Raw genomic sequence first — 25,853 nt, 5'->3', positions numbered from 1 at the left:
AGTCTTATGGGAGAAAGTAAAAGGAAAAAATTGCATTCACTACCTTTCTTTCATATGAAAAGCTCTTTTTGATTTGACTGTGAATTCGGGGAGAGCATGAGGCCCTGCTAGTATGTTGAGGGGAAAGAGGAAGACATAACACTGGTTTTCCAAAGAGTAGAACAAACTGAAGGGAAGGTGGAGGTGCAGGTAGCTGTAACAGCAACTGAATGAAGTCTTTTCTCTGGAAAAATATATGTATAAAATATTTCATTCACATTAGGGATTAACAATGAATTAGTGAAAATACCCAAAGCACTTTATTTATATAGTTAGTTTTTTTCCCTTTTAGAAAATATGCTGTTTTAGGGCACCTGCTTGGCTCTCTCAGTGGAGCATGATTCTTGAAATCAGGGTCATGAGTTCAGGCCTCATGTAGGTGGGAAGCCTACTTTGAAAAAAAAAAGAAAGAAAAGTGCTGTTTTTTGATTAAAAAAAAAGACTTTATTTATTTATTTGACAGAGAGATCATAAGTAGGCAGAGAGGCAGGGGGGAGAGAGGGGTGGGAAGCAGGCTCCCTGCTGAGCAGAGAGCCTGATGTGGGGCTCGATTCCAGGACCCTGAGACCATGACCTGAGCCAAAGACAGAGGCTTAACCCACTGAGCCACTCAGGCACCCCAAAAAGTGCTGTTTTAAAACTTAAAATCACTTTTATATGTGATTCAGTCAGAAAGTAGGTGCCAGTAGTTCCTTCAGGTCTCTGGAGGGGTAAGTACTATGAGGGTAAATGAAAGTGACCTGCAGGTGAGTCTCTTCTATCACCTCCTGCCAATTTACTGTGGTGAAAAGGGTCCAAGTTCAAGAATGTCATGACTGAATGGAATGATAGATGTCAGATGTTTCCAGTGGGACCAAGCTTTTCCACCTTCCTTCCCCTGAGCATACGTGGGAAGGGGGAGGAAAATGAAAGCCATTTGCACCTGTTTCTGCACCATGTGTCTCCCTTCTCCACTTGGGGGCTCTGATAGGGAGGGAGAGTACCTTCCACCTGGCATTGCCTCTGAGTAGCTTTGTGGACTCCTTTGGGCTATTATGTTGGTTGGTACTTTGGCTTCTTTGGCTCCCAGCACCAGCTGATGCCCTGATCTGAGTCCCAGTTGGGCAGGCTCTATTGCTCAGTACTGTAGCTGTCTCCAGGGCATTGTTCTTGAGATTTCCAACAGGGCGGATTTGTGCAGTTTGGCCCATCTGGACAAGATCTATAACAAGTAGAGCTCTGTGCAATAAGCTCATCTCCATAGTCCGCCCCCCACTACCCCCGCCTTCGAGCTGCTGCAGCCTGACACTCCAGCCCTGCCATGGAGAGTATCAAAGAGATACTCTCTGCTCCTTTCAAAGGGGTATTGCTTGTGGCCTCTCATTGGTTGGCACTACCTGGGCAGAAATGGAAAAACAGGGACTCTCTGCCCTCTTAATTTAATCTCCTCCCTTAAGCCAGTCCTTTTGTTTTGAATCTCACTGGCAGTTATAGTTAATATCGTCAGTAAGATTAACTCCTGGTCCGGCTACCCTGGTCAGCCCAGAATGCTCTCCTCAAAGCTTAGAGACAGACAAGAGGAGTATAGCGGTGAACAGGAAAGAACTGACAAGCTCAATAGGAAAAAGGGGGAAAGAAAGGTGAGCTCTTGCTTTGACTGTAGGATTTGCTTTGATCATTGGATTTATTTACTTACTTTCAATTTAGAACACCATCTTGAGGATGAGAGGAAGGGAGAAAAGGGGAGAGAGGAATGAAACAGAGAGGAAGAGAGAGAGATTGGACTCACATAGTTAATTATTCTAGGTCCAGAGAAAAGGACAAGATATTTAAAAGATAATTTGATGACCTGTCTTTCAGCTGTTAGCCCTGTACTTTAATATTCCCTTTCTCAGTTCTTCATAGTTGGGTCACTTCAAAGGATTCAGCATATCAGACCCATGCTTCCCCATGCCCCAGTGGTATTTTAAGCCTGAAATGGGCTCTTCCACACCCCTTCTATTCTGACATTTCTGGTCACTTCAACTGACTGCCACTGACTGTGGAATGAGAAGGGAAACAAGAAAAGGGTTACTAAATAACTCCGACTTATGGCCCTTTAACTTCTACAATTACTACCCTGAGGTTCGCCAAGCCAATGTTTGTCCAGGATAGGAGTCCTCCATATGTCTAGTTCCTTTCTAGGAAGGTTGAAGCCCACTTTATCCTGGACAAGGTTGAATGGTACTATTATATGCTTACTAAAAGAAGGTTAAAGGGCAAGTTAACAATGAGGGGCCCTGTGAAATAAAGAGACTTTGGGGAAAACGAAAAAAAAAAAAAATGAAGGCCCAGCCAACAAAAGATTTTCTGAGGATAGTTTCTATATTTTACTCCTCCTGGGTCCTACTACCTTGGATCTTACTTTTCTTGAAAGTTTTCTAACACTGTTGAGAGGTTTCTTAAAAAGTAAGCATTTTTCTCTTTTTACATTCCCCAGCAGCCAAACACACTTTACCACCATACTAGTTAGGGAATAAAACAAATATTTCTGAGACTCTAAGTTCAGATGGATCTGGAAGGGTAGCTTTTTCGAGAGTCCAAGATTCCTGCCCCCATTCTGACAGTGTTGAGCATCCCATGAGATCTGAAGACTTCTCCGTTCAGTCATAGAGCAATGCCCTACCTCAGTGCAGCTTATGGCTATTCCAACCTTGCTGAGATGTGGGAAACATGTCACCTTGCCTTCTTCCCACAATCAAGGAAAAGTGACCGGGTCACACAGGGCAGAACTTGTGGATGGGAAAAACCTCCCTATTTGAGCCTGTGGTAGGAGGGATAGAGGACAGAGTAAAGCCAGGCTCTGGGTGGGTGGGGGGCATGGCAGGGCAAAGAATGGTGCAGATTAAGATAACAAATGCCAGAATATAGTAGCAATGGTCTAAATATTCTCCACTGGAGAACTGGAAAACAGAGAGTCTCCAGCAAGAGAAGAAGGTCATCCTTGTCCCAGGAACATGGCCAAATCTTATTCTCATGAGAAATGGGATAACATGGAGAAAAATTGGATTAGAACAGAGAAGCCATCTTTCTAAGTATAGCCACCACTGGCACCATGCAGTGTAGACCCACATATCTTTGGGATTGGCCACTGAGGTTCTGAGTGGGAGATCAGAAATGAATTTTCTAAGCCCCTGATGGAATCTAATGGAGGGGAGGCCCGCCCAGGAGGAAGCAGGAAGTCAAGAGCAGGACTCTCTAGCTCTCACCCTATTCACAGTGCCTGGTGAATATCTTCTGACCGTAGCAATTTATAGACAACCCAGTAGAAGATGTTGAAGATGAGGAAAGTGAAGGGGAAGACAGCTCGAGAGATGGTGTCAATCCTCTTGGCCTGGTCCACATAGAGTTTCCGCGTTGTTTCTCCTTCCCTTAGAAAAGGGGCTGGAGGTTGGGGGTTATAAATACCAGAACTTTCCCCTGGACCTCCATCCCTTGCCTGCAAGCAGTGGCCCAGGTCATAGCCACGGAAATAGAAGTGACTTTCTCGGATGATATCTTCCTCCTGAAATTACATGGGAAAAAGGACAGCATTTGAGGTTACAGCTTCATCTAAGGATGGAGACCAGGCCACACACATATATCTCATAGGTTATGCTATGCAGACTGGTGGCTGGGTACACAGACCCGCTGCATGCTTTTTTATAGCCATAGAACTGTTCATTTGATGGATGTATACTAAGCAGCTATACATGGTGCATATGGCATATATTATGATTCTATTTGCAGATAAGTCCCGAGCTGCCTTTTTAAAAATGCATAACATCATTTACAGCCATCTAAAACTCAGTGAAGTGCCAACCCACTGTGAGAAGGATATCTCAATGTAAAGTTATCTCTGGTAGTCAACAGAATAAACAGAACAATAAAACTTTTAGAATGTACAGCTAAGATATTTAGACTTGGTGAACTTGACTTTAATGACTTTCAAAAGCTGCAGAATTAATTCTCCTTGTATAGGGTATCTTTTAAAAATTGTTTATCTCAACTCAAGGCTGAAAATTACAGAAGTTTTAAGTAACCTAGTGGGTCATCCAAATTAGGGTAAAGCTGATAAATCTGTTGCAAATTTATGTGATTCTCTGTAAACCAGCAGATTTTGACAAAGGTATCAGTACATCTAGGATAACATTTATTACCCAATACAGATTCCCTTTATGTAAAATATATGCATTATGATGAACACATTCACACTGGGGAAGTTAATTTTATATCAGCATTAAGAAATGTAGCAGACTACACAAAGTTCATTTACTCAATATTCAGCTGACAACCTTAAGTAGCTACAACAGCTGGAGGGCTAGGAAGTAAGAACAGGAAGACAGAGACAGAGATAGAAATAGAGGGAGAGGGAGATATAGAGAGAAACAAAGAGAGAAAAAAAGGACCAGAGTGCCTGAGTGATCAATAGAGAGCTTTCTTCATATGAGAGCCCTTCAGCCCCCAACTCAGAGCCTATTTACTCTTAGTTTATATAGAACTCAGACATGCCCAATTTTGTCTACTTCTAAAGCACACATTACCATCAGAATTGATGGTTCACAGCCTGGAAATTAGACATAAGACAGGTAAGTACATACCAGAATCTAAAAATAGTTCATTCAAAGATGGTTAAAATTTTTTAAAGTGTTGATGTTTATAGGAGTAAAAACTTCAGCTATCTAAGAAATCACCTGAAGTGAAACACCCCCTTGTTGGATGATACAAACTACCTTCTTGGTTTGCCCAGGATTGAGGTCTTCCTGAGATTCAGGATATTCAGTGATAAAATAGAATGGTATACATGTATATTGAATAGATATGCCATAGATACACATAAAATGTGGATAAAGTAGGTTTTACACACATTGTGCAGTTAGAAGGACATCATAGGGTCTTTATAATGGGACCTCTGCAACTATGGTAACACACTGAACAGTGACTTTGTATGTGAGATATTGGTGTTGGTGGGTCCCAGTAGCCCTTGATTACTACATCACCAGAAGGTTGAGCCTGTCATTGGGCATCAGGGGCAGGCAAGCTCAGGCCACAGATTCTGCAACAGACCCCATTTCTTTCTTTCCTTCCTGTGGGCTCATAGGACAAACCTGGGAAAGTGTGTTGGTCTTGTTCACCGCCATGTCCCCAGCACAGTGCCTGGCATCTAGAAGGCACCCAGTAGATACCAGTTGAATGAATGAATGGAGTGATGAGCTTCATGCTTCAGTATATAGGACAGGGAATGGCTTTGTTCACATGAAGCCAGCATCCTTTCAGGGTTTCAAACTAAAGAGTCTACTCAGAAGAGAGTCTTACTCAGTTACAAAGTGCTCAGCAGGAAAAACGATCACTCCTTGTCCCACCCCTATACAATGGCTTGATGTCCATCAGCCTCTAGAAAAAGTGGCACTTTTGGCATAGGAACGAATCTAAGTCAGCCAACCAGAGAGCTTTGCTACCCTATCTTTAATTTTGCCAGTCTCTGTGGAGACAGTTGTATGTGTGTAGGCCAGAGGCAATTCACTACTGTGGCTGTGCTTTGACTCTGAGTTCTAGTGGGGCAGCCTTAGCTCTCTGCTCAAAATTACTACCGTAATCTGTCACCAGATGCCTTGGATCACATCACCTGTTTTTTTTTCCTAGTTCATTTTCACACTTTTACTACATAGTTTGTGCTGGATCAATTTTAGAAATGAAGAACCAGAGGTAAACAAAATATCTTCCAAGTAATTAATGAGGGAGTAGGGGTGCCTGGCTAGCTCAGTCAATTAAATGTCTGTCTTCAGCTGATGTCATGATCCCAGGGTCCTGGGATGGAGCCTCATGTCACATCAGACTCCCTGCTCAACGGGGAGCTTGCTTCTCCCTCTCCCTTTGCCATACCCCTGCTTGTGTTTTCTCTCTGTCAAATAAATAAATTTTTTTCTAAGAAAAAATTAGGGAGTAAATAAAATCATTTCCTCTTTTGTTTTCCATTTCAGGGTCCCTCACACCCCCAGTTCCCCACCGCTTATTCTGATCTCCTCAGCCCCTCAGCTAGAGGATAAGAGTGTGGAATATATTTGTTTGCAGAAGGCTCTGAAAGAGAAAGTTGAATCCAACTGCTGTTTCTGTTTCTATAGATTTAATTACTTTTCCTTTTCTCCAATCATAGTAAATCTAAAGGGAATTATTTGGAAATATTTCCCAGGCTGAAAACAAGCTGTCTCACATGGGAGAAAAAATGTGATCACTAGAGTAAGCTGCCATTGGCTCTTTTTGGTTTTAACATATTGTGCCATTTGCAGTTGGGGGAACAAAGACAAAGTGGCCTGAAATCTAAGGGTGGGGGTCCTGGATATGAGTATCATCTATTTAAGCCAAATTCTTAAGACTCTGTGTGTGTGTGTGTGTGTGTGTGTGTGTGTGTGTGTGTTGGGAAGAGACAATGGAGGCTTAAATGCAACTTGGTAGCTTCCATGGATGTTGGAATAGAATATTTTTTGTTATAGCTATCTATAGGGGAGGGGGACTGGGGAACTAGAGGGTAAAGATAGTCCAAAACCAAGTTGGGGAAGGAATGAATGTACAGTGTGGGAGTAGGATGTGGAGATGGGAAAGAGTGATAGCTATTCAGTGATACATATTGAAATGAATGAAAAGAAGAGTGAAGAATGGAGGTGCTGGGGGATGGAGAGAGGCAAGCAGGGTTCTGGGACCAAACCCCTGAGAGAATTCGGCAGTGTTTTGAAATTTCTTCCATTTCTCTTATCCTGTTGATAATGGCAAGGCTTCCTCTCTGCCCAGCTTGAAAGAGAACCCTCTCCAATGAGCCTGCTAAGATTGGTGGAGTGGGTAATGTGGCTGCTGTGGTCAGAGCCCAGTACTAGGGCCTGAACGAGATCCCCTCCCTATGAAGCATATAGGCTAGCTGGGAAGACAAAGCAGAAATGTATGGAAAAGAAATTAAACTACTTAAGACAATGACATGGAAGGAAACCACCAAGCAGTAGAGATGGGTGGTTGAGGAGAGATTAGAGAAGAACACGATTAAACCTGGAGCTGGGTGAACAGCTGGCTGGCTCCTAAAATATTCCTAACTTGCTCTTGGCTAAGGGCTTTCTGAAAATCATATGGATGCTCTCCCCTTTCCTAAGAGGGCTTTTCTCAGACTAAAGACTTGCTTTTTCAGCTAGAATGGCAGGGCCCAGTGAGAGGTTCTAGAAATAGATGAACTCTGCTTTAACTTTTATAGGTTGCTCAGTGACCTCCAGGATTCCTGCTCCAGTTCCACTGGGATGGAAATGGCTTAAAGAAACTTGAAAAGGGACATGTGCTAATGGCACAAGTTTTGATTTTCAGGTTGTATTTACATTAATAATAAGCCCAGCCCATTTTTTGCCAGGATCCGGGGGTCTAAGCAGGGCCCAGGCCGCTATTACAACTTTGTAATAATTGAGCACTTGTTATGTCAGACTCCATTATGATATTAAGATCAACTTATTTATATATATGGTCAGGAAGAGATGAGCTGCAGGCAGCTGGGAGTCGGAGAGGTGAAGGGAGGGGGCGGGACTAGTGTCAACCTGGAGTAGCTCTACAGTAACCGCAGCAGGCTGCTGTTGCTGGAACACCCACACAGGCAATTTAGCTGACAAAGGGATGCTGGAGACTGGTTGGCAGCCTGCTCTTCTTTTTCAAGGTAGGCATTGAGAAGGCATTAAGGTCAAAACCCCTATGAAGAGTTTGGTACCTGCATGCAGGCTTAACACAGCTAAAGAGGGGGTGGAGAGTTAGCCTAGAAAAGGGAGCATTCTCTTTTCTTTCCCTTCTGTCAAGTCTGTATGTATATATTTTTAACCCTTAGTCTGAGATAAGAAAGGCTTTAAAAGGCTCTTGAAGGAGTCCTACTCAAGGTGATGCAGTTGTGGATCAACCCACTAGGGGGCGTGTTTCACAGAACCTGACTAAAGTCCAGGCAAGAATTGATACATTCCAACAAACCAATAGATGAGACAGGAGACCTGCTCTCAGCAGAAAGGGATCTTAGCCAGGGACATGAGTTCCCAGAGGTAGTTTTAAAGATATTTTCAGTGTGGATATATGGTTGGGACACCCTAGGAGCAGCTGAGGTAGGAGGTGGGTGTTAGGAAGAGAGAAAAATCTTAGTGCTAGAGTGGCCCCAACAGGCTGGAGCCCGGGGGGTCAGATCATCATTTTCTCTACCCCCCAGAGGTCATAGTGCATCTCCTCTGGCTTGGGAGCTTCCAGATTGGGCAGAAAACAAGGAGTCACAGCTCAAGGTAGACCAGACCTGTGTCTGATGATTAAGGGGCTAGTATCTAGCTCAGCAAAAGCTTTTGACTTTGCTCATAACTGGGCACTTGCTTCTAGGATAGTGTGGCCCAGGCACCTGTTGTCATGACAATGTACATAACACCCACTGTCTGGGTAATGGGGAGGGGCAAATTGCCTGTTTTTCAGGGCATCAAGCTCTCTATTTCCCCAGGTGATCATTCTACTGTAGAAGAAATGGGGTTAACAAGAGTGAGGGAGAACAGCAGCTCACATCCAACAACTCTGATACATCCAATTCTAATGCACCCAGGGAAGAACAGGGCAAAGAAATCCAACAGCCAGAAGAGGCACGTAGTGGTTTTTTAATTCCAGCTTAGCTCTAGGGACCCTCATATAATGCTCTCCTAGAAGGGCCCCCGTGCTTGACTCTTGAATTCTTTTTTTTTTTTTTTTGACTCTTGAATTCTTAAGCACCAGTCAATGTATGGCAACATGGGGTATCTTCCTCCTGGGTGAGGGGAGAGCCAGGAGCAACCATTACTAATTCTCAAAATGATCTCATATTGACTAACTTGATAAGGTTCTAATATGAGCTCACCTTTTTTTTTTTCAGTGCTTACTATGTACTAGGCACTGTGCCCACACTCTCTCTCTTTTTTAAGGTTTATTTACTTACTTTTATATAATCTCTACACCCAACATGGGGCTCAAACTCATGACCCTGAGATAAAGAGTCACATACTCTTCTGACTGAGCCAGCCAGGGCCCATATGTGTCCATGCTCTTAATCACTTTATTAGACTGCCCTACAGGGATTACTGTCCCATTGGATAGATTAGAAAAAGGAATCAAAGAGGTTAAAGTACTCAGTTTATCTGTGACCCATCTAGGACTGGAATCCAGGGTTCCTGATTGCTTTTTTAATCCTTGTAGCCATATGTGGAGTCTTGGTTTGTGGGAGGAGGAATAGGGAGGAAGGAGTACAAAAGAGAAAGGAAGGGGACCCCTTCCTAGTTATATTTACCATGTTTTGGCGCCTCTGCCTTTTTCGGAGTCGTATGAATTCCTTATGCTGACGAGATACAAAATTGACAGCAGCATACTCCAGTAGTGCAGCGAACACGAAGAGCAGGCACACAGCCATCCAGATGTCGATTGCCTTCACATAGGACACCTGTAACATCCACCAACAGAGCAATCAACCTTCTTGGAGCCCTTCCATTGCCTATCCAGTGGTTCACCAGCCCATACCAACAGCCTGCTATTCTTCAGTTATTCAATTATCCTGAATTTCTTCTGATTTTCAGAGAAGCTTTCCAGGATATGTCCCATTGCCTGAAGGCCCATATCAAAGAGATTGGGATACCCATTATCCTTCACCTCTCTGCACTCTCCACCCTTCACTTCCATCTGCCTTTTCTCCCTGTACTTCTTTTTCTTTCTTTCTTTCTTCTTTTTGTACTTCTGTTCCTGCTTCTGCTTCTTATTATTCTTTTCATTCTTTCCTTCTGTTTCTCTTCTTTCAATAAATAACAATGAACACGAACACTGCATTCTTTTGCTTTCTGTGTTTTCCTCGGGTCCTCACAGCTCTGATGGAAACTGGGCAGGGTTTGTTATTCCCATGTGAAACATGTGAGGACACTTGAAGCCTAAAGAGGAAAAGTCTTAGCCAAGATTACCCAGTGAGGAAGTGGCACTAGGATTTGGGGGTTCTGGGCTTTCAATTTAGTGGCATTGCCATTTACCTAGGCTGCAGTCTCAATATCAGACTAGGAATTCCTTTCTTTCCCTCATCCACTCCCATTGTTCTCTTGACTGTGATTTTCCCTGCTGATCTTTATGAGAGTCCCTGCTGGATAACTGAATTCAGTGGCTCAAGGAAATGCTACTCAATCCCTGGCTATGGACACTTCTCTAATTTCAAGGCACCGTTGTCATCTACCCATCTGCTTCTTAGGGCTCTCCTCCCACTACCTGCCTTGGAAGCCTTTAAGTACTTTTCTCTCCCATTTCCCTCTTGAAGATTGAACACTTACCTCTCCTAGAATGGGGTTTTGTCTGGATGGGCCTGGAAGGGTTATAGAATTTAGGTTTATGTAGTTCACCTCCTCAACCAGATGGACTCCCTACATAGTTTTCAGCTGCTGAGCCCACCTCATAGGGCTCCCCAGTAGGAGTAGGTTTGATGACAGACAACCTCTTTCACCAGCTACATTGGGCAGTGAGGTTGCTACAGTCTACAGGAAAGGAGCAGGTCTCACTGGATAACCCTTCCACCTTAGTGGTTCTTTTTTTTTTTTTTTTTTTTTTTTTTTTTTTTTTGACAGACGGAGATCACAAGTAGGCAGAGAGGCAGGCAGGCAGAGAGAGAGGAGAAAGCAGGCTCCCTGGTGAGCAGAGAGCCCTATGTGGGGCTCCATCCCAGGACCCTGGGATCATGACCTGAGCCGAAGGCAGAGGCTTTAACCCACTGAGCCACCCGGGCGCCACCACAACTTAGTGGTTCTTAACCTGCAATGCCCTCCCCCCACCTCCTCACCTGAGTGGCATTTGGCAATGTTTAGAAACATTTTTGATTGCTCAATTTTGGGAAGGGTTACTACTGGCATCTCGTGGGTGAAGGGCAGGGATGCTGCTAAATATACTACAATGCACAGGACCCCCCTCCCCCCGCCAACAATTACAAGGTCTAAAATGACAGTAGTACTAAAGTTTAGAAAATCTGCTCTATCTCTTTTAAAGTAATTCCATTAAGATAATAGTGGTGGGTTACTAGGCACCCCTGATTAAGTATCCTTGGTGTTTCCACTTTGCCACCTATTAAGAGGGCAACCTATTTCATTCACCATCTCCCAGTCTCACTCTGTTCCCACGGATGTCGAGTAAGTATTATGAAAATCCATAATGAGGTAATGACAAGGAAGGTCCACAAAGGGCTTTGGACCATCAAAAGAAAAGACACCTTAAGCTACAGAAGACACCTTAAGCTACAGAAATAAAATCTTATTAATAATGAGTGTGTCAATAATGGAGTTGTATGGGAAGTGAAATTGCTGTGCCTTTCAGAAGCCCCTGAATTTGTTCCATCTCCTTCTTTATAGCTCCCACTAAATCTAATGTACAAACTCAAGGGAGCAGAAGCTCCCTGACTTACTCAGTCCCTTGCTTTGTAGGCTGGCCAATGAGTCTATTTAGTTTGGGGTGAGTGCCTACATATTTTGCTTATTGACCAATGAGGCCACAAAAAGGTCATCAAAATCTTATGAGAAGGCACCAAATACTGCAAACAAACAATCCTCCAACAAAGTTCATATTTTTCCAAATGATGAAACTAAGTGATTCCTAGGAGCAGACAGATTGTGCTTGCTCACAGGAGAGGACTGGAAAAGGAAGTTCTCTTGGCAAGAATAAGGCACTAATTGCAACCACCCTGGGTTAGAGAAGAATCTTCTTGCATGGCAGCTGCAGTAAACTAGGGCACATTTCTAAGATCTGAACTACTTTTCTGCCTCTAGTCTTCTTACAAGGCTACTACCATAACACGACCATCACAACCCCACCTGGCCCTTTGGTCCTTGCCTAAGCCCCATCTGTCTTTCAGAGCCTCTTCAATCCTCCTCTCCATTTAGGAAACACATTTATAGGAAATACTTTCAGACAACTTCCTCTGAGACACCTGATCCTAATTTGAGCTTTGTCATCATTTATCACTAGAGGCCTTTGGATTACCTCAAAAGTTTTCCATCAACTGAAAAATAATTGGGAACATCAACGGCTGTCCTAGGTCCACTACTCCATTCTTTTCACCAAAACACCTAACAATTATAACAATATCGAACACTTATTGAGTAGTTATTAGTTGCCAAACATTGTTATCTATGTTAATACATTATCTTATTTATTTCTTGCAATAACCCTATTGAAGATATAATATTCCCATGTCATAGGTAAAAAGACTGAGAGGATGAGGAATTTACTTAAGATTGCCATTGGTAAATGATGAGGCTGGGACCTAAGCCTGCCTGACTCCAATCTCCTACTCTTTACCACTACACCACCCCCATGGCAAATTTGTAAATTTACCTTGGATGCCCTGATTACCCCCTGTTTAAGTAATAAGCACTGGGAGATGGGATATCACAGAGCCTGGTTTCTATCAAGTCAAAATGAGAGGGCATAGGTTCACAGTAAGATCCACAAGGAACTATGTTGCTATTGGTTCCCATTATTTCTCCATGGCCTAGAACATTGCCTGGTGCATAGTATATGCTCAATAAATATTTATTGAATGGATGAATCAGCTTACTCCCTGATTTCTCAGAGCCTTGCTGACTATAAGGACATTGAGGTGACTTCTAAATTTCCTACATGAAAACACAAGGCAGGGAGAACCTGGGCCCAGTCTCATAAGCGCAGATCTCTCTGTGTAGTCAAAGCATCACCAGGCCACAGACATTCAAAATCCACTGACTATAACTGCCATTTACTACCTCAAAATTTCCTCACCCAAAAGAATGACATTGTCTCTTGAGGTCTTTGTAATAGTGCCCAGCTTCTGACATAGTAAGAGACTGATTGATGTTGGTTTAAAATCCATATATATAAAATTTTTCTTTTCTTATGGAACATGACCTCGAAAAGGTTGTTCTACCTCTCTGGGCTATATTCACCTCATCTGTGCCACGAGGGAGTGGGACTTTATACTTGCTATGGTTCTTTGATTTTGGACATGCTAGTATTTCCTGATGAAAGTCAGAGTAAGTCAGATACTGTCTCTACTCATTCCTTAGCCAGACAACACCCACAACCCCAGCTTCCACATCTTTAGCAATATCATTAGCAGTATGTTGTAGGGCAAGAGAAAATTCTGACCCCCTGTTCTTGCTCAATGGCTCTCATCTACCTTAAATCTAAGGCAAATAAAAAACAGAAGAGAACAGGAGAAGAAGGGGAAATGGAGAGCTCTATGGTAAGCAAGTTCCCTTGCATTTCTCTTCACCTTAGGCAAAGAGGCCCGGGAGCCAGAGCTCTGAGTTGTCATGGTGAGCACAGTGGTGATGCCTAGGCCCACACGGGCAGGGGCGGCATCCATGTTGATCCAGAAGGAGACCCAGGACAGGATGACGATGAGTAGGCTGGGGATGTACATCTGAATCAGATAGTAGCCCATCTGCCTCTCCAGGTGAAACTTTACCTCGATGCAGGTGAATTTTCCTGCAAAGAAAGAGGTGAGGTATCAGGCCTCAGGTCCCCAGTCTAGAGCTGAGCCTAAGGGGCAGGACTAGGACATCTCTCTATATATGGGCCAGCCTCTGTGCACCTCAAGTGGGCAAATAAGTGAGCTCTTCAATATGGCCCCAGGGAGAACCAGATGTGTGTTCTGAGGAATTTCTCAGAGCAGCCATCAGGCTTTGTCCTTTTGCTCTAAGCACTAATTTCCAGCAGAGGGCCTTCCACCTGACCACACAGCAAGAGGATTAAGAACAGAAGGGCTCCAGAGCCAGACTGCCTGGGTTTGAATACCGAATCTTCCACTGACTAACTGTGTGACCTCAGGCAAAACACCCAAGCTGTTTGAGCTTCAGTTTCCTTGTCTGTAAAACAGAGTAACAACAATATTAATTCCATTATTGTGGGAATTAAATGATGTATCTGGGGTGTTGAGCATATAGGTATTTGGTACTATCATCATTATTAACAAAGCAATGAGTGTAGACTCTGCCCAAACCTCAGCAGCCTTGCTTGAGCTTGCTCGTGCACCAGAAGCTCTCTAGCAACAAGGATTCACTGAAGTAAACACTGCCTGTGTCTCAAGCAAGTGATAAGAGCTGGATAGAAAATATCTGGAAATAGTGTTCAACGGAGACCAACTCTGGATAGTGGACAACGGGTGCCCAGAGAACATCAGGCGACAGCATTCTGTCCCACCAATAAAAAGTGCATTGGTCCAAAGCACATGTACCAGTCCTCTGCCTACTCTGCCAGTCATCTTTATTTTTCCCAGTTTCCCATGCCCTCAGGCTAAGAAAACCTAGCTTAGAGCTTCTCCGCACCATAGAGGTTTAGGATAACCAAAGCAAAAAGCAGAGGATGTGTATGTTGCTATTTTATTTTGGACTAGACTTGCTCTTATCAAACCTGAGTCCTCAAAGCTAGTAATTTAATCAATGAATTGGTTTATGGCTTTGACATACTGTGTGATGCTGTGATCTACTGTTCCTGAGTCCACCTCACCCCAGGCTTCTTGTTATGACATAGCTTTGCTAGGTGTCCATATTTTCTTTTTGCTTGCCTGCCTTCCTTCCTTCCTTCCTTCCTTCATTTAATCTATCTATCTATCTATCTATCTATCATCTATCTGTCTGTCTTCTATGTATCTAGGTAGCTAGCTATCATTTTTGAGAGTGGTGGTTTTATTTTTAATTACAAAATTATTACTTGTTTAGTACAGGCAAAAAGTGAGAAGTAGAGAAAAATAATAATATTTATAAGCTCATATTTATCAAGCCCCTACTAAGTGCCCTGACTTTATATAGCTTATCTCATTTAAATTCCATAACAACTATTTGAGGCAGGTAAAATAAATAAATAAATAAATTTATTTATTTATCTATTTGACGGAGATCACAAGTAGGCAGAAAGGCAGGCAGAGAGAGAGGGAGAGCAGAAAGCAGGCTCCCTACCGAGCAGAGAGCCCGATGTCGGGCTCCATCCCAGGACCCTGGGGTCATGATCTAAGCCAAAGGCAGAGGCATTAACCCACTGAGCCACACAGGCGCCCCGGTAAAATTATTATTTCCCATTTTACATATAAGGATACTGAGGCTCAAAGAGATTAAGTTATGTTTCTCAAGGATACCCAACTAGTAGATAGTTGGGCCATTATTCAATCTCACCTCTGACTCCAAAGATCTTAGTTTTGTCCATTGTATCACTCTACGTTAGAAACATTTAGTGCTATTTCCTCCCAGGGTTTTTAAACACATGCTTTTGATTTGTTTCTTTTACCACAATATAATGATTCTGTGCATACAACTTTGAATCTTAACCTTTTCCACTTGTACTTTCCATGTTGATATAAGCAACATGCAGTCATCCTTTTTAACATCTGGATAATATTCTACCAAACAGATGCACTGTGTAATTTATTTAACCTCTGTCCTATTGGTCCTATTTAGAAGAGTGCCAAGTTTTTGCTAGTATAAGCACTGACCCAGTGATATTTTGGAATATTTCCTTTTAATAAATCCCAAGGGGTGGGATTCCTGGATCAACATGTAAGGAAGAAAAATAGCTTTTACAGTTTCTCAAAGTATGCCCCCTGGACCATCAGCAACAGAATTCTCAGGGTGCTTGTTCAAATGCAGATTTCTGGGCATCACTTCAAGTGCACATAATCAGAATTTCTGAGAGGCAGAACCCAGGAATCAACATTTTTACAGGCTCCCCACAGAAATATAATGTACACCAGAGTTTGGAAACCATTGACCTATATACAAATTGCCAGTTTTCTCCCCAGTAAAGGTTCTATTAATTTCCACTCCCAACAGCATTTTCTAAATCCAATGACTTGTTCCTCTCCATATGTTGCACATCCTACATATACAAACACACATATTAATGGGGTGGCACCCAAAGCATGTCAGCACACCAAGGAGGTATCCAGGATCTCTCCCCTTTAGCTTCTGGCCTCTATCTCAGGGTCATAGCACTTTGTATCCAAATAGCCAGGGAAACTGAGGAAAAAGTAACCCTTAGGGAAGCTGTGGGGAGCAGATGCTCAGGCTGGAAAAGCAACTTTTCTCCAAAACTGGCCCACATTTCACACCTGGGAAAACAAGCCAGTTCAAGAGTTGGGTAATGGTGGCTGTGGTATGAGGTGTGGATGGTAAGCCTTCCAGTGCCCTAAAGTCTATTGCTTTCTGGTTCAGCAGCCATTGGCTACTCCCAGATGTAGATTCCCCACCTTCCACACAAAGTTGGCCCCAGGACAGGTGAGACACTCCTGCCACTCACTGGCATAGGCCCATCTCCTCTGCAGCATGTGATAGGGACAAAAGGGCTTTAGAGTTAGATCTGGATTTGAAGTCTAAGCCAGCCATTTTCTAGGTACGTAACTTGAACAGTTTATTTAAAATGGGGCTGATAATTCCTACCATAATGAGATAAGGCATATGAAACACTTAGCACATCTGGCACAGATTGGACTTTTAGTAGAAGCTGGCTGCCTTGCCCCTTCCCTCCCATCTGGAGGCCCTTCTGTGGCTCACACTAAGTAAAGATCCTGGTTTTTACCTGTGTTGTAGTGCTTGGTACAGTAGCCTAGATCCTTCTCATCTCGCAAGATAAACTGGGGCAGAGTCAGCCCCTCAGCCACTTGGACAGCAGGAGCATCTTCCAGCCACTCAAACACGAGGTCATTCATGGTGTAGCCAACTAAAAGTGACAGAGATGGCAGAGGGCTGCAGAATTTGGTGCTGGGTGGGGGTAGGGAAAGAGAACTAGCAGGAAAGAGCAGATGAGGAGGTAAGGCCTGGGTTTTTGGAGCTTCGTGTTCATCTTGGAAAGGGAAACCTTTCTGAAGGGGGTACTTGGTCAATTGTATCATAGGCCCACCCTAACTAGATAAATCAGAAAGATTCCAGACTCCTCTTCTATCTAGTTCTCAAGCTTTAGAGAGGCACAGAGAGAAATTTTTCTGGTAGACCTAGAAAGCAGGTCAAAAGCATTGGAATGATGTCAAGGAACACAACTGAGAACCTCCTGCCATATCTCAAACTAACAGGAGTAAGCATGTGTACTGGCCACATGTCTTGAGCTGAGCCAGCCTCAGAGCTGGGGCTTCTGCCTCCTCATCCCAGAGAGGAAAGAGCTATTTATACCCTGTCAGTCATGCATGGGACAATGTGCACACCACAGACTCCTAGCCAGGGCCCTGAACTGGGGCAGATTGAGAGTTAACATCTGAACATGACAAGTTGCTCACAGATACCTAGCAGTTTGTGAAACTCCTACCATATATGTGACCATATTCACACATGTCAAGTAGAAATGGGAGAAGAAACACTGAGGCTCACAGATGTGCAATGTAAGGCCTTGACTCAAAGTAGCTATGTGACTTTGGGTAAGTCATTTCCTTTCCTCTAAAATGCTCCACCTACTTTTCAGGATTGTTGTGAGGGGGCAATAAGAACCTGGATATGAAAGTGGTTTATGAACTCTAAAGGGCTAGCCACATAGGACACATTCTACCCATCATTGTTATTATATGCTGGAAACAGCCTGACAAAACTTCTTCTCTGAGGATTAAGCTGGTGTGTATTGATCTCAGAGTCTCACCTTGCCCAGGAGATGGCAAAGGAGTGCACATAGCTGATGGTCCAGCCTTGTTGTCCATTGACTGTTCTGCATTTAGAGCAGCCCCTATAAGCTGGCTTCCCTGTCACAAAGTAGCCCTTGGCTGACCTTGCCACCCTGGATGCTGTGCTATACTTAGAACCATCTTCTCCAAATTCTCTACAGAAGTTATCTATGTTCATGCGGAATCAGGGTTCAAGAGTACCCCCTCTGCCAACTCTGGCATTTTTATAGTTATCTTGAATGTATTAACTCAGGGGGAGTAAAAGTAGAATTACCTCAGGTACTGTGAGAGGAATATCTTTGGGCAGACGAGGTGTCCTTCAAATGCTCACCCCCCATAACCAACACAGGCACATTTGAATGTAAAGCTGGTGCCGTCCCATTTCCCAATACTGTGGAATAACCAAACCAGTAAATAGTATGAGGATGAAAAAACACCCTGGGTTGGGTGTTAGTGAGTCCTGGCTCCTAGTCTCATCCTTGCTAACAGCTGACCATGTGTGAGTAAGTCCCTACTCTGGATTTCCCTTTTCTCATTTGGAATATCATGGAATGGGGTTAACTACCTGGTATTCCAGCCCTTGCTCTGAGACTCTCTAGAGACACTTACAGCTCTCCAGCTGCATGGTGCATGTCTGGATGTCCATGGGGAAGTTCTTGAGGTCCATTGGGCAAGATAAAATGAGGGTCAGCCTGCCGGGGACAGTAGAAAAGAAGTGATGTCAACTTTCTGGGGCCTGGCACAGCACAGGGGACGCTCTTCCCACCCCTCATCCTCCATTTGGCTTTCTCTCCTTGACCCAAACTCTCCTGGCTGTACACCAGGTGTACCTGATGCTGTAGAGCACATTCCCATTCTTGAAGATGCGTAGTAACTTATTGTCTGTGGTCACCTCATGGAAGCTGGCCCCTTTCTCATTGGCAAAGAATAGGTCTGGCTTCCAGATAGAATCCAGCATAGAGGGATCAAGGTCCAAAGAGTCATCAGGATATTCTTGGTAGGCTAGGCGTGGGTCATTCCACTGCTGCCGCAAGAAGACATTCACCCGATAGTCCTGAGAGGGTGCACAGATGGGCCCATGAGAGGCAATGCTATTCCAGGGGCCCAGCAAGCCTACATGGGCAGGAGAGCCATGAGGAGGAAATGCTGGGAGTACATCTCAGGGGCAGTGGGCATTTTGCACTGAAGAAGTAGCCTGCTTTGGGCTGATATAGCAAAGATGGGAAGGGAAAAAACATTTATTAATCACTTACTATGAGGTGGGTGTTCTGCTAAGTGTGCTTACTTTATATGTATTATCTCATTTAAATCTCATGCCAACACTGTGAGGAGGGTCCTGTTATGATCCCTACTTTATAGATGAGGAAACAGAAACAATGATATATTTAAATAACCTGTCACATAGCTATTAGATGGTAGAGTCAAGATTTGAACACAGATCTGTCTGATTCCAAAGTCTGTGCTCTGTACCAAGCTACTTCCCATGATTGACCATCTGTTCTTTAGGCTAGTTTGCCTTTGGCCACTGAAACCCCAGTCGGGGAAAGATATCTCCCAGTGACCAACTTCAGACATCCCATGGATTTAGCCATGACCACAAAACAGGGAGAGGACAGCAGAGGGAGGAAAGTCTCGATATCTAGTGGGCTTCTCTCATTCATGCTAGAATGGAAGCATGGAACAGAGATACTCCTTACCATAGTAGTCTCAGTGACAGAGCCAAAACTGTTGATGAAGATGTTGCAAGTCACGTTCACAGGTGGGCCTAGGGGTGGCAAAACACAGCCATATTGGCATGGCATTCCAGGAGGCTGAGAGCAGTTTCCAGGACTCCCTCCCTGAGCTTGAGGCCAGGGCACTGCTAGAAGGCAGTGCCAGTTGCATAGACCCATAAGCAATAGGGAGGGGAAGCTCCTTTTGAATTGAATCAGTTAGCTCAGTACTTCCAGCTTCCTGTCCTTGGGGTAGGCAATAGTGGCTGGGATGGCAGTATGTTTCCAAAAGGGGTGGCGGAAGGAAGGGTTTTTGTAGGATGAATGCTCCTTACCTTTAAAATTGGGTCGAATTCTAGCATCATATCCAGATGTTCGCCCCATAAGCTTGTCCAGAAAATCAGAGGGGGACATGGGCTGAGGTCCCTTGGTCCCAGATTTGACTTCCTCTTTTGCCAAGGCCACTCTGGACAGGTAACATAAAGAAGTCTGAAGCCACTTGTATTCTACATTTATCACAGACCCTTTTCCTTCCCGTCCCCACATACCTCTGGCTGGTCTCCCCATCAGGCAGGAAGATAGGAGAAGATGGGTCTCTGGGCACCCATTTTCAAAACAAGGAAAACAGAAACAGCCATAAGCCAACACTGCAGACCAGTAGTTAGTCCTAAAAATGTGCTTTCACATATATGAGATCTTTTTTATCGTCACAATTCTCAGTGTAATGAGCGCAAAGACAGATGAGAAAAGTGACTTGTGGGATTATAAATTGGAACAGCCACTCTAGAAAATAGTATGGAGTTTCCTCAAAAAACTAAAACTAGAACTACCATATAATCCAGCAATCCCACTTCTGGGAATATATCTAAGGAAAATTAAAACACTAATTCAAAAAGATATATGCACCCCCATGCTTATCGCAGCATTATTTACAATAGCCAAGATAAGGAAACAATTCAAGTGTACTTTGATGGATAAATGGATGAAGAAAATGTGATATAATATATACATACATACATACATACACACATACATACACATAATGGAATACTATTCAGCCATGAAAAGAAGGAAATCCTGCCATTTGCAACAACATGGACCTTGAAAGCATTATACTGTGTACAGTGAGTCACACAAAGACAGACAAATATTGTGTGATCTCATTTATATGTGGAATCTAATAAACAAACAAACCAAAAGAGGAGTGACCTAGTCAAAGTCTCAAGGCTGGTGAATGACAGGATCAGGGCTCAAACCCAAGGGGCTGAGGCCTCATCCAGTATTCTCTTTCTAAAGGTGCCTTAAAAGCACTCAAAGAAGAATTACAATTCCCTGCAAATAATGTGGCTGTAGCTATGTTGTGATTTAACCAAGGATGGTAAGGACTCAAGGGAAATATTTGTTTCTGAGAGTTGGTTTCCATTGCTTGGCCTTCATGCTGAACTGCTCAGGAGCTGGGGACCCAGCTTCTAGAGAGGGAGTTTTGGCTTCCAGTGTTTGCTCCAGCAGGAAACTATATTTTATTTTTGTACCATTCATAAAAATGAACTTGAAGTGGGCTATATTAACACATAATGTATTATTTGTTTCAGGGGTATGGGTCTGTGATTCATCAGTCTTACACAATTCACAGCACTTACCATAGCACATACCTTCCCCAATGTCCATCACCCAGCTGCCCCATCCCTCCCACTCCCCTCCACTCCAGCAACCCTCAGTTTGTTTCCTGAGATTAAGAGTCTCTTCTGGAGACATGAACAGACAATTCTGCAAAAAAGACATCCAAATGGCCAACAGACACATGAAAAAGTGCTCAACATCACTCAGCATCAGGAAAATACAAATCAAAACCACAGTGAGATACCACCTCACACCAGTCAGAATGGCTAAAATTAACAAGTCAGGAAGTGACAGATGCTGGCAAGGATGCGGAGAAAGGGGAACCCTCCTACACTGTTGGTAGGAATGCAAGCTGGTGCAACCACTCTGGAAAACAGCATGGAGGTTCTTCAAAAAGTTGAAAATAGAGCTACTTTATGACTCAGCAATTGCATTACTGGGTATTTACCCCAAAGATACAAATGTAGTGATCCAAAGGGGCACATGCACCCCAATGTTTATAGCAGCAATGTCCACAATAGCCAAACTATGGAAAGAGCCTAGATGTCCATCAACAGACGAATGGATAAAGAATATGTGGTATATATACCACATCTTATATTGTGTGTACACCACACACACACACACAAATACACACACAATGGAATACTATGGAGCCATTAAAAAAACCCCAAATCTTGCCATTTGCAATGAGGTGGATGGAACTAGAGGGTATTATCCTAAGTGAAATAAGTTAATCAGAGAAAGACAATTATGATCTATCCCTGAAAGACATATGATCTCTCTGATATGAGGAATTTGAGAGGCAGGGCAGAGGTTTGTGGAGGGTAGGGAGGGAAAAAAATGACACAAGGTGGGACCAGGGAGGGAGACAAACCATAGGAGATTCTTAATCTCAGGAAACCTTAATCTCAGGAAACAAACTGAGGGTTGCTGGAGGGTGTGGGGTGGAGGGATAGGGTGGTTGGGTTATGGACACTGGGGAGGGTATGTGCTGTGGTGAGTGCTGTGAATTGTGTAAGACTGATGATTCACAGACATGTACCCCTGAAGCAAATAATACATTATATGTTAATTTAAAAAAAGATTCTCTTCTGGTTTGTCTCCCTCTCTGGTTTTGTCTTGTTTTGTTACTTCCTGTCTTCCCCTATGATCCTCTGCCTTGTTTCTCAAATTCCATATATCAGTGAGATCATATAATTGTCTTTCTCTGATTGACTTATTTCACTTAGCATAATACCCTCTAGTTCTAGCCACATCGTTGTAAATGGCAAGATTTCATTTTGATGGTTGCATAATATTCCATTGTATGTATATGTGTGTGTGTGTGTGTGTGTGTGTGTGTGTGTGTGTATACTTCTTCTTTACCCATTCATCTGTCAGTGGACATCTAGGCTCTTTCCATAGTTTGGCTATTGTGGACATTGCTGCTATAAACATTGGGGTGCACGTGCCCCTTCACATCACTACGTTTGTATCTTTGGGGTAAATTCACAGTAGTGCAATTGCTGGGTTGTAGAGTAGCTCTATTTTCAACTTTTTGAGGAACCTCCATACTGTTTTCCAGAGTGGCTGCACTAGAGGGAACTATGTTTTGAGCTGGACCTCAGTTCATGGTTGGGGCAGCAGCAGGTTTGTAAACTCACTTTGACAACAAAATAGGTGAGAAAGCAGGGCTCTAGGAGCATGAGAAGAACTTCCAAGTAGGATGACTACACCAAGAAGGTCAATTTCCATCTTTTCCCCCTAATAACTTGATTTTGAGTAAGGGACCAGGGTGCATTGTCCTAACCTCGAGGCTGGCCCCTTCTCCCCTGACAAGTTTCTTTCTAAGAGCAGCAACACCCCTTCCACATGCTTGCTTATCTGCTTACCAGCCAACAGCTAGACTAAGGACTAGAACCTCAGCCTTGAAGGGCAGGTTGGGGCTCAGGGCTGAGCTCAGGCTGAAATCCTCACTGGGCCTGGTTCTCCTGCTCCATCCTGCCACCACCATTGTGCTAGCCACCAGAGCTCGTTCCCCCACTGCCACTAGTGTAGCCACACTCTGGGGCAGGGAGGGAGGGTGACTGCTGTCCTTCTGGGTCCAGCTCTCTTTGAGCCAACGGCCCCCTGTTTACATGTTTACATCTATGTACCATCTGAGGTCATATAGATCATATGCACTGTGAGCCATTAAATAATAAGAATAACCAAGGCACCATGCTATGCACTTTACTTACCTTATCTCGTTTAGTTCTCACATCGGTCCTCCCAGATGAAGGTTATTATTATTTTTCCCCTTATATAGATGAAGAGACTAAGGATCCGCAAGTAAAGTGACTTATTTGTGATCATATGGCTAGTAAATGGTAAAGCCAAGATTCTAACCCAGAGCTTTTGACTTCAGAACTAAGTCCATCTACTGCAATGCCAGGGTAGGCTGCCAAGGAACCAGAGTAGGAGAAGTTCAGTGGAAGACACATCCTGACCTCCTAGAATTCTTCCTTCTTGAATCCTCTGAACAGGAGGAAGCCCTTACACTGGGAACAGAGGTCACTGTGGCCCAAATTGGGGCTGGCAGAGCAGGTGGCTTAAGCAGGCTCTGAAAATCCAAGGAGGGGTGGCAGTGGTGCTAGAGCAGCAGAAGTCTGTGGCTTCACCACAGGGTGTCCTTGCTGGCCAGGTGCTGCTTCTGGCTGCCTGCCACCTGCCTGCTGGGAGGCCACATGGCCCTGTACATAGAGCAGCCAGACCCTTGCCACCCTCTTCAGCCCCATGCTAAGGGCACCTCTCCCAGCCCCAGGACCCTGTGACAGGCTGTGGGCTCAGCTGTCTTGGGCCCCAATTTCTGTCACAGAATTCTTTTCTGGGGCTGCCTTGTCTATGGGCCTGAAAGCAGAGTCCCTGTGCAGCCACTTTTTCCTCCCTTTCATTCCTGGAAAGTCCCCAGTACTGGCAGGACATAGGAGGCTCTGGAGCTGAAAAATGTGGCTCAGGCAAGGCCTTGGGGTGGGTAGGGGAGAACACTGATTATGCTACCGGGTGCTTGAGTGACCTTGGACAGGTCACTCCGCATCTCTAAGAATCAGTTTCCACATGCACAATGAAGGATTCGAACTCAAGACTTCCTAAGGTCCTGCCTTGCTGTATTTGCTCAAGTGGGAATGCTGCCACCAAAGCTTGGGCCTTGAGGCAGTCTCCCCTCCAGGAGGGCCAATGAGCACCCCCTGCATTCCCCCTTCTGCCTGCATCTTCCTACCAACTCCAGCTGAGCTGCCATTCTACTTTGAGCTACTTTTCGCTTTTAGGAAGTTTGCCACCCCACACATATTGGATCCCTGCCTTCCTCCCAGCCAATGTGTCTGCAAGCAGTGAGGCAGGAGGTGCCTCAGAATCAAGCTGTCTCCGTGTGCTCCTTGAAGTAAGAGGAGGAAGAGGTCTGTTGCAGTGGTACTCGGCCCCTCCACTCTTCTTAGGACCAGGTCAGCCTAAGCCACAGTCATCTTTCTTACTCAACTCACCTGGTCCATCTTGACTGGCTCCTGGTCTCATGAGAAAATGGGGACAAGGAGGGGAACATTTACAGGGAGTCCAAAGCGTGTCTGGCTATCAAAAACCCAGGAAATGACTGCACTGAGTGCCCCTTCAGGACAGGAAGCAGCCATGTGTGCACTGGCTGGGTGACAGCAGAGGGCCAAGGTTTGCTCAGCCCAGCTTCCTCCTGATATGGTTTAAGGCAAACCCTTGCTACCTGAAGCCTCTTTGGTGGACAGCTGACAGATGTTGGTGTCATTTTTAGGAATCTGAGTAGTGTGTGGCCATGATGGTAGGAAGATAGGCAAGGAAGGCAAGACAGATGGCCTCTGTTCTGGGGCTCAGCTATCTTGCCCCTACCCAGGCCCAGGAAGCTCTCACCCATGCAGAAGGCTTCCCACCAGCTCTGGGGCTTTGGCATTCCTCGTGAAAGGCTCCTGGGTCCTGGTTAGGGGAGGGTGTGTCTTTCTCTGGAGCCCTCTGGATTGTGGGCTTTTTGTAAACTTAGAGGAAACTGTGCCAGATGCCCCTGCTGCCCCCGGCCAGTGTTTGCATGCACCTCCTTCTCACCCCGACTCAGCTCACCTGAGGAGGACCTGCCCTGGCAGGATCCAGAGGAGAAGTAAGGAGAGGGTTGCAGGAACAAGAGTTGTCATTCTGCAGGGACCCTGGAGCCCTTTGTCAGCCTGGCTGCCAAGGTGAGAGGGATATCCCAGCAGGAGGAATGCTGCAGAAAGTACAGATAGAGCCTTCCTCCAACTTGGTCTGCTCACAAGGAGACCGTTGGGCTAGGAGTTGTGTGCTCTCTCTCCTCTTCTGCTCTCTTCTCTCTGTCCTGCCGTTACCAGTCAGGGGCCAGAACTATTCCCCTGGAAATGATCCTGACACAGATAACCCTACCGGCTCCTGCTCTGACTCACCTGGGGTTCCGGAGGCCCTTACCCCGTCTGCCAGGGAGCTGAAGGAGATTCTCTTTGGGCAGCAATCTCCAAACCCTGGAGAGTCTTGGAGGGGAGGAAGGAAGGAGAACTGGAGGAAGATGTTTCCCTCCCTCTCACCTCCCCCTGGATGCACCTTCCGAAAGCAGCAATTTAAAGGCACAGTCGCCGGCAGTGGAGTGGGGTTCAGAGCAGGTCGAGTCCGTGTGCGGGGAGGAGCTTGGGCTGCCTTTGCTCCTGGGAGAGGGCTGGAGGTGTACTGTCCATCTTCTAACTCTCCAGCTGGAGGAGCGCATGCAGGCTGCGCTGCTCCCAGCTCCCCAGCAGCATCCTTTTTAGCCTGGAGCTAAGCTAGAACATTTTTTTTCCTAATGTCCTAATGATTTTTAT

The 25,853-nt window shown here is 44.7% G+C and overlaps 1 protein-coding gene across 1 annotated transcript; it reads right to left on the bottom strand.

The window, feature by feature from the left end:
- Positions 1–666: 666 nt before the first annotated feature.
- On the bottom strand, positions 667–25,509 carry LOC101674818 (glycine receptor subunit alpha-4). The gene is made up of 9 exons (XM_004778678.2): positions 25,111–25,509; positions 19,725–19,855; positions 19,375–19,442; positions 18,508–18,731; positions 18,287–18,369; positions 16,612–16,752; positions 13,316–13,530; positions 9,338–9,487; positions 667–3,562 (listed from the first exon to the last, which is right to left on the bottom strand). Exons 1-9 carry the CDS (start codon positions 25,179–25,181, stop codon positions 3,272–3,274), a joined length of 1,374 nt encoding a protein of 457 aa, XP_004778735.1. The 5' UTR covers positions 25,182–25,509; the 3' UTR covers positions 667–3,271.
- Positions 25,510–25,853: the final 344 nt, after the last annotated feature.

The sequence above is a fragment of the Mustela putorius genome, unplaced genomic scaffold (genome assembly GCF_011764305.1).
Source record: "Mustela putorius furo isolate JIRA1106 unplaced genomic scaffold, ASM1176430v1.1 tig00003901_pilon_pilon_pilon, whole genome shotgun sequence".
Taxonomy (NCBI): domain Eukaryota; kingdom Metazoa; phylum Chordata; class Mammalia; order Carnivora; family Mustelidae; genus Mustela; species Mustela putorius.
This window is presented reverse-complemented; position numbering and strand designations above follow the sequence as displayed.

Excerpts from the sequence above, each read along its gene's own strand:
- LOC101674818 (XM_004778678.2), bottom strand. The coding sequence starts at position 25,181 with ATGACAACTCTTGTTCCTGCAACCCTCTCCTTACTTCTCCTCTGGATC. Across the intron at positions 16,753-18,286 it reads CACCATGCAGCTGGAGAGCT|TTGGCTACACCATGAATGAC; the intron begins GTAAGTGTCTCT and ends TGTCACTTTTAG. Across the intron at positions 13,531-16,611 it reads TACCAAGCACTACAACACAG|GAAAATTCACCTGCATCGAG; the intron begins GTAAAAACCAGG and ends CTTTCTTTGCAG.